Source organism: Drosophila grimshawi, unplaced genomic scaffold (genome assembly GCF_018153295.1).
Source record: "Drosophila grimshawi isolate 15287-2541.00 unplaced genomic scaffold, ASM1815329v1 contig_848, whole genome shotgun sequence".
NCBI classification, from domain to species: domain Eukaryota; kingdom Metazoa; phylum Arthropoda; class Insecta; order Diptera; family Drosophilidae; genus Drosophila; species Drosophila grimshawi.
In genome coordinates, this window is record NW_025063692.1 from 18,056,086 (window position 1) to 18,069,760 (window position 13,675).

Genomic DNA, 13,675 nt, shown 5'->3' on the forward strand with positions numbered 1-13,675 from the left:
AAAACTAAAATGAGCATGTTTTTCAAATATGTTTCCGAAAGTTAACTAACTACATATTTATATTGCTCTACTGATTTGCACTAATGTTGAACATAAAAACCTAAAAGAGAAAATAAAAATAAATAGCACTGAAATGAACGTGTTTTTCATTCAAACATCAACTTTAAGCAATATAGCAATATCTACTACATAACATATGCCAGCCAAATGAGAGAACTATTCACCTTCTGAACAAGCTAGACTTTATTTTAGATTGTTTTTTAGCTCAGAGCAAAATTAGTGGAAACTAGTTCAACTAGTTCTCTTCTTACGTCGACTGCAAATGCAAATGCCTTAAAAGAGAGTATTTTGAAAGTGTCTGATTTTTGAAAAGTTTCAAATAGCTCATCAAATTGTGTATTTGAATTAAACAATTCAGATCATATTTATTTGGTGGTGAATTTTAAACTTGACCATTGCTGCTGCTACTGAATGGACAAAAAGGTTGTCTAATGGAGTGGACAACAACATGGCTCAAGGTCAAATTGTTTGTTGTTGTTGTTGTTGCTGTTGCTGTTTGAAATTTTCTGTTTGTTTGGCGGCACGTTTTATTGTGGCCAACAGCAACAACAGCTGAAACTGCGCTACGCACACACATACACACACACACAGGAAATAAATCAAGTTCGGCTTTTGGGCAAGCGACGAGTGTTGGTTGTTGGTTGCGGTTGTTGCCAAGTCTAGTGACAAAAACAAATATTTGCCTTTTGACAGCTAATAGGCACATTTAGTGACCGACCCTTGGCCCAAAACTGGAAGGCGCCCATGTCCAGCAAGAGGGGCGTGGCGCGAACAGGTGGGGGAGGCTGGCCACATGGGGCGTGGTCGGCTTAGCCCAAAGACGAGCTCAAGCGTCAAGCTGTCTGTTTAAACTGGCTTAAAGAGCCCACACAAACACACACACACACACACACACACCCAAAAACACACACAGATAGAGAGACTTACCGATCTAAAGCAATGTGAGTGTTAGAGCATATTAAATCGACACATACCTGAAAATAGATAGAAACCAACAAGAGATGTGAAAAAGAGTTGCAAATGATTAAAAAAAATTCAAAAGTTGTTGCTAATTGAATTACTAATGCATAAATCAATGCGAAATGAGGTGCTTGATAATCATAGCTTCATAATGATTGTAAACTTGTTTTTTTTCTTTTCTTTTATTTATTTATTTCGCGCTCAACAGCTCTTGAGATCGAAAACGTTTTTATTTTTTTCAGCTATTCAGTTCATAGATACATTTACACATACGCATATATATAAATATATTAATATATATATATGTATATGTATATTTGCATATCTAGTTGTATATTGTCCACGCATAGGAAGTACAATTAAAAAGCCATCAATCAATCAAATTGGAACAATGAAAATACCTCTTAACTGTTGAACAATGTCTGAGCAGCTTCTGCTGTTTCTTCAACTTACTAAGCCCCATCGAAGACACAACTCGAGTTATGGTGACACTTTTGGCTACTATGAGCTTTAGTTTGAGTTCAGCTATTGTTTCCATACAATACACTTTTAAGCGAGACCTCTTAGCTCATTAACTGACTGCATAAACTTACGAATTAATTTGTTTTGACTTTTGTACTCAAGCTAAGTCACGTTTAATTAAAATGTAGGTCTTACTAGCTATGAATTTTACTATATGATCACCCAACTGTTAAAAAGGAAATCTAAAGTAAATCAGTAATGGCAAGTGAAAAGAGTGAATAAAGACACACTGACTAATATTAAGATTTATAACTGAGCTGCGCTACAATGAAAAGAAGTAAGAATACTCCAGTCGACTCGGCGATACTCTGAACCCAAGTCTTTACATATATATTCAAAGTGATAAAGATCTAAATAAATTGTACAGCTGATCAATATTAGATCACGATATCTAAATTCTCAAAAAGAAATGTATTTCTTTAAAATTGAGCCTTCTATTAACATCGAGCTTCGCTTCTTACAGTCTCTGGAATCTGCTTGTTTATACAGACAGACTGACAGGGCTGTATAGACCCGGTTATGGATGCTTATCAAGAATACATTAATCTTGATATATATATAATAAAAAAATATGATAATGTTATATATAAGAATTGTTTGGAGCTAAGTTCATTCTAAGACGTTCACTGTAGGCATTGCAAACTGATGTCAGCTTTGTTATATGGGATATTTTGCGTAGTCATTTCATTGCCAGTCAACCGACCAAGTCTGCAGACCCAGAAGCTAATGAACTTGCCAAAGTTGGCTATTATTGCTGACTGCAGTTCGAATTGCAAATGACACCATTTCGCCGATGAGTACACCCATGAGTATGAAACTGAGTATCGGATCGGACTACAAGTAGCGCATATTTGTGCGCTGAGTCAGCGTGCTCGAGTTGAAACAAACTTGGTCGGTTTGTTGTTGGGTTGCGTTGGGCTGTTTGGGTTCAAACAACTGAATAGTTTTCGGCACCTGTGGCCAAAATGAAAACGAAAATAAAAAATAAAAAAAAAAAAACACCAAAATGTGGCTCTTAAATGCCGAAGTAGTGATAAGGCGACTAGTTCCGAAGAGCCGCAAGTAATCATAAATTGTGGCAAGCGTTGCGGCGGCGTCGTTAAGCGCCTAATAAGCCAAACCGGTTGTCAGAACCAAAAACCAACACAGAAATAAAAAAAATAAATAAAAAAATAAAATACAACTAAAAACCAAAGAAAATAAAATAAAGCAATCAAACGTTTCTGTCCCAATAGACTTGAGACAAACGGAGCAGGCAAAGGGAGGGGCATCATAGGGGCAATCTTAATACATGCAAATGTCACAATTATGCATTCAATTAAGATTCATTAGCCCGCTAACCAACCCCCCCCCCCCCCCCCTCCCGCCCGGCACCCTCAACACACGCCGACAGCCAAAACGATTCACAAAATATTGAATTGGTCGACTCAGTCGAAATTCCAAAACTGTAAAAAGCAGAAGAATTGATTTAAAAATGATGTTTGCGCAGCAAGTATAAGAATCTGCTGTATGCAGATGGACTATTTGTTTGAGTGTATGCATTGACAGTTTGAGCAGCACAGAACAGCACAGCGCACACCTATTGACTGCTATCAATGCCGCTGCAACACGTCATGTTGCCGCGCTTATCATCAGCTTGGCAACAAAAAAAATATAACATGAGACCAGCAACAACAAACATAAGAAAGAAGCAGCACCAAACTATGCCAGCTATATAAAATGCGTGTATGCGTGTGTGTGTGTGTGTGTGTGTGTGCTCTATTAGTTAGTTATATCTTATCTGCAATTGACTGGGTTTTCTTTGCTATAATGTATGTTGAGTGCTTTACATTTTTCACTTAATTGAAACGAAAACACACCAACAACAAGAAGAAAAATAAGAAGAACTAAACTAACTAACTAAACTAATAACAACAACAAAAACTGGCTGACTAAGGCAAAGCAGCCAACTAAAACATGGCCAACACATAGCGCATAATTAGCTAAATTTATCGGCAAACAATACGAAAATGCCATTCAAATTATTCAAGAAATCGAAAATCAAAATGTGCTGCTTTTTACCCTTTTCAATCCGAAAGCATATTGACTATTGTCAGACAGATCTACAGACAGATAGACAGCCAGCTGTCAAGTTGAAATATATATATCTTACTGATAGTAAGTTGAAGTGTAGAGAGGCGACCTATTACCCATTTAGAAAGACTTATTGATTTAATTTGAAAACATATTTCAATTATAAGAAAATGCCCAATTCGATTTGATAAATCTGCTCATTTTCCTGCGTCATACGAGTCTAAATTTTAAAAATAAATAACTAAACAATACGGAACTAATACAAAGGCATTTTCAAAGATAATAGTTCATAGTTCTGCAAGAATATTAATTATTTATCTGAAATGTAACATCAACTGGGTGTCGCGTGATTTGACTCAGTTTTGAAGCCATTTGGAAATATTTAATAATTTAATATTCTAACAATTGCTAATAAAAAATCTACATTCGCAATTCGATTGTGTAAAACTTTTAATATTCCTGTTATATATATATATTATAGTTATTAATAGTTTCCATTTTCAAAGATTACGCTTATAGAATCCTGCACCTTTGAAGATATCAGCTAAGAAATATGTTTTAGTACTGCGAAGATATTAAATATATATCATCAGCTGAGTCTCACTCCAAATAAGTCAGTTTTTAAGATATTATGGCAACTATTATCACAACTATTTTATAATTCGGCGAGGATAATAAATATATTTATTACCTGTACTCTCAACTGAATCTCACGTGATTTGAGTCAGCTTTTAAGCTAAGAACACTTGGCCCAGGGATCAAAAACGGATACAGTATGGAATACAAAAAGCTGGCAGAGAAATATTTATAAAATATTCGATTTTTCTTTTAGTAAACTGCTATTCCTTTTCTTATCTGAAGCAAAATTAGAGGATATTAAATCAGGGACAAATGATCGCTTATAGCAGATATAAGAATTAGTCACAAAAAATGGTTGCTTTGAGTAAGTTTTTGAATGGGAGGGCATTTAGGGCTCGGCCAGTTGAGATTTTTAGCTCTACTTTCTGGTTTTATTTTCTTGTTTATTATTATTATTATTTTTTTTTTTTGTATAAATTAATGCAATAGCAAATTAATGAATTAGCATAATTATGCATTTATTGCTGCCTCGTTTGAGTTTTGTTCGCTTCTGGCTTTTATGTTTTGTTTACCAATTAATTGACTGCCAAAGACCAATAAAAGCAAATTAGGTTTTCCTTTATGTTTACATATATATATATTTTTTTTATTAATTTCGATTTGTTTTAATTTTTTTATTTATTTTTTTTTTTGTTCTTTTTGATATTAAGAAATTGATGTAAACAGTTTTGGCAATTAACGCGCGAGCTTCAATTAATTCAAATTGAGCAGCAATTTCCCATGAAGACCCATTTAAATATTTTCATATGCTTTTTTGATAGAACCTCGAAACGCCCAGCGGTGACACAACGTCATGCTTCAGTTTCAGTTCCAGCTTCAGCTTCAGCTCCAGCTGCAAGATGATGCAACTCCAGACAGACAGAGACGAGAAGAGGGACGGGGACAAGAGTGCAGAGATCCCCACGATAGCATTTTGACTGAAGGCTGGCATTCGAATTTATTTCAATTTCCACGAACCGAAATGAAAGATTTATATAGCGATTATAAATTGGCGCATATTGACGAGTTGCAGCTGTTGATGTCACCCCAACCGCATCTGGTGGCAAGGCCACACCCAAAAAAAAAAATGACTCTTTCCCAAGTCCCAACCCATAAAAATTTTTAGATCAGATCAGAATATTATACCCAAAACCAAAAAAAAAAGACAGACAGCTGCACCAATTGCGATTTATGTACAGGCATTTTAGTAGAGTCTTTGTGTATTGTAGCCCAATTTTCATATCTTGTTAATTTGATTTTATTGATTGTGAAAAATTGGTTTTCGCAACTGAGGAAAAACAAACGAACAACAAATTTTCTTTGTGTTACCATAAAAAGCACCTCTTAGAAATAGTACTGAAGTTATTTTCGAGACTTCGAATAGTCATCTAGAATAATTCTGTTATCAATTCGAATGACATAAAAGCCATAAATAAATAAATAAAACAAGTAAGAGTGCTATAATCGAGTGTGCTCGACACCGATATACCGTGAACACAGCTGGTTGATATTTTCTAGTTTTATTGCCAAGTTTCCCTTTAGGAATTTTGCAAAGAATTGCTCTCATATCTTATGGCAGATACAAGTACTGAAGAGTCAAAATTACTAAGGCTTGGGTGGTTCTAAGCCAATCTTGTTGACATTTGTCCTGTTGATCAATAATATGCATATGCACATTTTGTATTAAAATTATTTTAATTGCCATTAAAATTGTTTCTTTTATTGTTCCTGGAAATCGAATTTTCAAGAAACGAAGGCAGATATCGATAAAATGGAACGCCTTCGTCTCATAACATCATCATGATTGTCATTTTTCTAGGGTTGAATGTGAAAATTAGCCACATTCGAGCATTTGGGTGCAGTTTGTCAACTGATTTTATTGCTAATGTGCTAAATGTGCAAAATAGTTTGCAAAGTGTCATTTTTTTTTTAGTGAGTCTTATGTTTTGCTTTGTGAATACCCTGTAACTGACTAATCGAGGATCAAAGCATAAAATATTTATTAAAGCGAGGATCAAAATAATCGAAAATACATCTTCAATGTAAATCAGATATTTAATACAGATATTGAAGAGCTTTATTATTATTATTACTCATGTATAGCTGAGAGTTCTCTGCAACTGGGTAGCTGTAGGTCGAGCAGAAACGAGTCGAGTCAAGTCGCGTCGAGGCTGGTCAGCTAGTAGTTAATTACAAAGGCAGCTGCCACTAGGATGACACAATAGATACAGCTACACACAGATAGATAGATAGATAGATAGATAGATACATAAACAGATAGATACATAGATAAATAGATAGATAGACACCCACTCGACGCATTTGAGACTCGGCCATTTCTGCATTTTGTAATAACTTAAAAGGCAAAATGTGACAGTTTTCCCTGTGGGGGGATGGAGATGGGTGGGGAGGAAGTCTCGTCTTGTTGTATTTTTCTATTTTCAAGATTTACGCAATGCAAAAGCCAAACAATTATTATTCATGAGTTGAATCGAATGTGTGAGTGAACGAATTTGAGTGTGTGAGTGCTTCGAGTGCCAGTGTGGCACACTCATTGTGGCAGACGTGCCAGATAAATATTGAATTACAAAAATAACAGCAGCAAGTCTGATAAACAATAGCATCAACAGAAATTGGTTTACATCATTCCAAGCCACTGTGCAAACAACGCCGGCGCCCGATACGTTCGGAGTATCTGTTTAGTCTATAGCGGGCATTACGTAGAACTACGAATCGGATAATTCCCTTAGATGCGAAACACTTATCCGGTTTTCGTGGCATTTCGCCAGTCTACCCAGATGTTTGTCCTATGGTCTATGTTTAAATAATGGAGAATGCGACTCGATTCGACTTGACTCGACTCCACTCGAGTGCCACAGCAGACAGCTTATGTCTGTTTGCTGACTGATTCGTGCCACAAAATTAACCATTTCGCCTCGTCTCCGCCGGTGCATTCCAAACATTTCGAGTTAAGCCGATAAGTTCAATAAAAATGGGCTAATAAATCAACAATTATGTAACTGATAAAACCCAACGTTACGTCAAGCGACGATGACGTAATGAATGAAATAATGATGATGAGCATTTAATTAGCATGTCATCGAATCGAAATTAGTTCGATTCTCTACACATTTAGTTAAAACTTAAGCAGAGTTTCAGTTTTAACTGTCTGTTTACATTTGACTAGCACACGGGCATGTAAAAACAGGAAATCATAAAATACGGGAAATAACTTTTAAAGTGTTTCTCATTTTTTTCACTTGACTTGCTATCAATTTGACCTTCAGTCGATAATTGGCAACTCGAATTTGAAGTGGATGCTTCTTAGAGTATTCACAAGTCAGTGTTCTTATGGTAGATTGTTGTTCTTCTTATCCATTTGCGATTTACGATTTACGTTTTCGATTTGATGTGATTCTTTGTATCTGTATCTGTTTGTTGTATAGTTTTGTATCTTGTATCTTTTTGTTGCGGCGTTGTTGGCCAACTATTTATAGATGTTTGCTTCAGACTTGGCTATTACAAAATGCATACATCTCTTATTCTTCTTGTTGTCAGTTGTTGGACGGTGGCCAGCTGTTGGCTGCTGCTGTTCTTGTTGCTTTTGTTGTTGTTGTATTTTTGGCCAGTTTTGGTATTAAAAGGCACAAAAAAAGGGCAACTCTATGACTAATTGCTAAAAAAGCAGAACCCCCCGCAACCCTATCCCCTTGACCAACGACCAACCAGCAAAAAACAAAACACATGGCGGAAGCGTCGCATGTTGCCAATTGACAGAGCCAAATAGTTTACACTTGCAACTTGGGGCAGGTGGCGGGAGTGGCCGCTAATGTGGGGGAGGTTTTGCTGTGAGCTGAACTTGAGCTCGAGTGTCAGACGACAGACAGCGGCAACTGTTGCCGTTGTGCGACGATCGCTGCAATTGGTGTTGCTGCTGTTAATGTTGCTGTTTGTTCTGGTTGATTCCAGTTAAAATTGCATGAGATCGCACATGCCAAACCAAAATATATTTATATATATGTATATAAATATATATATAAATATATATATATCTTCTGGGGTATTGCTGGAGGCATCAGCAGCAACACATGTGTGGCAACATCTTGTGTCCATATGTTGTACAAACAAACAATTGAGCAGAAAGCAACAGAAATGAACGCACTAAAGAAAGCAAGTCAAATAAAATTCATCTCAAGAATTGATTTGCTGAGAAAAAGAAAAAAAGAAAAAAAAACGAAAATGCAAAAGAACATGAACGAAATTAAAAGGAAGAGCAGACAAAGACAATGCTGTGGCACTTATTGTTATTGTTGTTGTTTTGTGGCAACTGTTTGCTGTCTTTGCAAATATTTTGACAGAAAGACAGACGAGTGGAGGGGGGAGAAAGAGAGACGAAATCTGATGACATGCAGGCCACATATGTCAGTCCTATAGAGATATAGATATAGCTATGGATACACTCGCACATACATGTATGTAGATACATATGCAGGCGCACATGTGCAGATACATTTGTATCTGCTGGCTGTAATTAGCGTATAATAGCTAAATACAGCGGCTCCACCTAAAACTTTTACTATTTGCAGTCGGCACGACTGTTAATAAGGCCACCCAACCTACACAACCCACACCGACATGCATAAATCTTATATATTTGCGTGTGATCAGATAAACTTTCAGCTGTTACAGTTGAAGCGACACCTGTGGGTGTCCAAGTCAATTACGCTGTTAACGCTGCCAATTCGCATGTAAATGATTAATGTTATCCCTTAACACGTGATCAGCTTATCCGTTCAATCTGCTGTTATCACAGCCACACTCTTCCTCGGCTCTGTTAAGCAAATCATGTAAGTGATCTTAACAGTTATTATCTGTTACTTGAAATGTTATCCTTACACGCTGTTAATCTCTCGTTCAGCTTATAAGCTTAACATACGAGCGTATTCTCAGCATTCCTTCGCCTGTTAGTTAAGCTGTTAACCTGTGCGTATGCGTGTTCTGTAAACGCAATGCGCATATTGCGCATACGCCGGATGCAACCACATGCACGCATATCGCTAGCATGAGGGACTCTTTGTTGCTGACTGACCCCATTCGATGGCCTGCTCTTAATTCAGTTCGTTTTCATTTTCGTTCAGTTTTCTTGCAGAATACGTTGTAATTGCTTGAGCCAGTCTGATAAGGCGCTGGTTACATTGACTACTAGCATATAATTGCCTTTTTTTATTCTGTTTTTTTTTTTTGTGGTTGTTGTTGTTTTATTTTTATTGAAATGTTAATTTAAGAAATTATTTCATGGCAAGACGACGGCGACGCTGACTTCTTCGACTACATGTCATTAACACGCTGATAAGAGGCTATCAGCCATTAGCTATCAGCTCATTATGATGGGCACAAACACACACACACACATTTATATATATATATATATATATATATATATAAATATATATATTCACGCGTGATGGACAACAATCAGGCCTTTCATAATTGGCAAAAAAAAATATATATAAATTTCAAACAAACAAAAAAAATGATTATATTTATGTATTCCTGAAATCGAAATTGGCAACCAAATAATAATTGAAAGAACCTATTAAAAATATATATTCCGTCCTTGTTTTTTTTTTTAATTTGGATTATGATAACCCCACTGACCCATAATGGAGCTCAAAGGCGTTTGGCCTGACAGACAAAATAATTGTTTTTCTTAATTTAATTGAATTCAAGAATGAAAATGAAAGAAAAAAAAACTGTAACGAAAAATTGTCGCAATCAAATCCGGTGTCAGTCGAAAGAACGTATGTGTGTATTTATGTGTGTATGGATGTGTGTACATTTTATAGGGTATGCTTATTTTGGTACCATTATGGAATTCTGACTCTGACTCTCACTGGCTCTGTTGCTCTCAGATGCTGTCTCTGTCGCACACTGTGCTGATAAGTAGTGCGTACACACAAGTGTTCTTTTCTTCAACTCCACACCCCTCCCCCCCCACACACCCCATTCTTCTGGTTCTGCTTCTTGTTCAGTTTAATGGCTCTCATTTTCATTAGTTTTTTATTAATTTGTTACAAACGAGCAAAGGTCAACATCAAAAGGTAGAAAAACTCTTCCAACAACAAAGTACGTACATATATATATATATATATATATATACATATATATGTATATATATATATAGTATACATTCCAACAGAGTATTATTGTTGTTGCTTTGTTGTTTTTTGTTTTTGTTTAATATTTATGTATCTGTCATGTAAAATAGATCAAGTTCGTTGTTGCTGTTTCTGTTCGACTCGTGTGTTGTGTCATCTACATAAGACAAAAACTAGATCATCATGTGTTTGTGCATGTGAGTGTGTGTGAGGATGCTGTGGGTAAGATTCTTGATGCTTCTAGCCAGACTACAAGTATGTAACACATATACAAATATAAATGTATATATATATTTTCTCTAGAAATCAAATTCATTGCTTTGCCAGATGTTGTCACAAATAGCAAAAAAAAATGCCGAAATATCCGAAAGATCTGGTAATAATTATGTCTTTCTATATACTCAACAATAAAGTTGAATATTTAATTGCCTTTACAAATCGTTGTAACAACAGCAATTTTTGATCAGCATTCATATCACTATCTTATATCTGAGAGATAAGCGCTTAACGCTGCAAATAAGTCATATTGCTATAGTATGAAAATATGACGCTCTAAGCAGAGTAGCGGACTTATGTAGCATTCTCAAGTGCCTACGCTTGATAAAGATATTTTTTGGCAAATGTGTTAAGATCTCTTAGCAAATTTTTACCGAATTGTGATCTACAATTTCGATAACACGTTTAAAATTAAAAATGATGTAGACTTATACAACAAATGGAGATTACATTTTTGATGAATTACCAATCGCAAAATTATTAAGTCTTGTTAATATATTTATCGGTTGACTATTTTACATATGAAAATATGCTCAGCAAGTTAATTAATATGTTTACCTATGAATTCTAAATATGCTGGAAAACTCAAATAGTATTTTAGCAATTTATATTGTTAAGACGCTGTTTCATTTTCATAGTCTTCTATATTACACAACGATCGCTCTGTTTAAAATGTTAACTTGATGTTAGCTCGTGTTCCCTTTTCAGTTTGTTCAATTTAGTTAATCTGTTAGCGGTCAGCTGTTACTCACCTTGGCATTGAGGAGCTGCGCATGGCAGGCGTTCAGTACGAGGACAACGGCGAAGAGGCGCCAGAGCAGCGACATCGTCTGTCGCTGACGGAACATCGAAGCCGTCGCTTGGGATCCCGTTGATCCCATGGTTTGTGTGTGTTTTAAGTGAGAGATTTGTGGATTTGGCAGCGATTTGGCTATTGTGATTTATTTGAGTTTAATTGTATGGGGCAGTGTTTTGGGGTTATTCGTATTCGAGGTGTTTTCCTCTGATGCGATCGATGCGTTTTGACGTAAGAAAAAAAAAGAAAAAAGGTTACGATGTTTATGGCACTGCAAGAAATGAGGAAAACAAATTTCAGCTATTGTCAACGGGCCGACAGAGCCGTTTAGGAACTGGCGAAATAATAAACGCATGAGCTGCATCAGCAGAAAACCAAAAAAAAAAAAAATTATAATAAAAATAAAAATAAAATAAAACATATTTCATGTATGAAACCAAAAGCTGCCAGCGCAGAAAAAAAAACAAAAGAAAGACAAGTCAAAACGCGAATTCGTCAGAAAACGCTGGCTGAGAAAACAGATAAAGAAGACGCAAACAGAACAAAAGAGGCGAATGGGATAATCTCTGGGCAAGCTCAGGCTTAAGCAAAAGCTGCCCGAAATTCCTACGACATTTCATATTTTGATTTCATTTTATTTTTATTTCTTTTATTATTATATTTTTTTCTTTCTTTTTTTTGGCTTATTGTTTCCTAGTATTTTGTGCTTTTCTTTGGTAGATCTGCGCGAATTTGGTATTTGTTTGTTTGAATTTGGGTTGCGTTTTGCATTTCGCGCGCGACATTCAAAATTTTAGCAACTTTTTGTCGGCCACTTTTTTGGATAGGGTTCGGCTTTCGCTTCCTTCTCATTTATTTTTTATTTCTTTAATTTTTTTTTATTTTATTCAATTTATTTGGTTTGTTCATCATTTTGGACTTTTCGGCTTTGCACTTTGTTGGTTATTTCGTCGTTTTCAGTTTGTGTTTTCCGGTTCTTAAGCGAAATTAAAATAAAAAACTAGATCAATAAAAGCCAACAAAGTAGCCAAAGCCAAGAATTATTTTCTTGCGATCCTGCGAGAGAACGCGCGCGTTTTCCTTGCTTGTTTTTATTTTTGGTTATTTATTTTATTTATTTTTTGATATCCTTGATGGCACCAGAACAGTAAAAAAAATATTTAATATTATTTGGCACTTTAAGAGAACACTTTAAAAAAAAAATACATTGTCCAAATTGCACTTAAAGAACACCAATAAGAACAAGAAGAAGAAGAAGAATAAGAAGAAGAAAAAGAAGATGAAGAACAACAAGAACGAGAACAGAAATCAAGAGAGACAGCCTGGCGACCCAGGCGAATCACAGTCGAATTCGCTTTCGCAGGAAATAGTGTAACTAACGCACCGAAAATTGTGCGACCGTCTCGTACAACGGTGCGCAACCGAATGTAGAAGTGGAAGAACTTCAACACGAAAGCCGCTGCACCGTGGAAGAAATAGCGTCACGAGCAGCTTGCGAACACGACCGCAAACGGCCGAAGAAGCCCGAAGCGTTAGCATGTGCGCACACACACACACACACTAATACACACTCACACACTAACAAACACACACACACACAGACACACTATAGCATACGCACACAGAAATGCTCACTTGCTTAAGTGCTGCAACCAACAGGCAAAACTTGAACGTGAGAGTCTACCGTGGTGCAATGATGCTAAATATTTTTTTATGGAACGCTGCGTTTATTTGATTTTGATGTTGAGCTAACTTTGAACTTCTCTGCGCAATTTGGAATTTTATTAATATTAATGCGTACTTAATATTATATGGATCGAAAAGCTAGCCTAAAATGAATAAATGCGGTAAGTAAATATACAAATTTATATGTACAAAAGTAAATTGTTGTCAGCTAAACTGTGACACTGTTCGTGCCGTGGGTGGCTTTCATTGCTGCGTCGCATCGTTTATCGCAGCGCGCTTGTGCAACTGGCTCTTCTCACATTTGTCGGTAAACAGGATGCAAAGTTGATGCTCTGCACTAAATTCGCCTCATGGCGAAATGAGAGAAATGTGTGTCTGTGTGCGTGTCTATGTGTGTGTGAGTGTGTTTGTGTAAGTCTGCTCCAGGGCCTGGGCCTGAACCAGACAAAGCCCCACTCCGTATTCTTTATCGCTGTCAGCTGTAGGGAGCGGTCGCACGTTTAACTGGAACGACGACGACGGCAAC

General features: G+C 36.3%; 1 protein-coding gene across 1 annotated transcript in view; it reads right to left on the bottom strand.

The window, feature by feature from the left end:
• Window positions 1-11,746, bottom strand: part of LOC6564658 (prolow-density lipoprotein receptor-related protein 1) — a 37,294-nt gene extending 25,548 nt beyond the window's left edge. Inside the window, exon 1 of the mRNA XM_032738137.2 lies at window positions 11,420-11,746. Within this exon, the coding sequence (XP_032594028.1) occupies window positions 11,420-11,548 (129 nt within the window). The 5' untranslated portion in view covers window positions 11,549-11,746. The remainder of the gene's footprint in view (window positions 1-11,419) is intronic.
• Window positions 11,747-13,675: the final 1,929 nt, after the last annotated feature.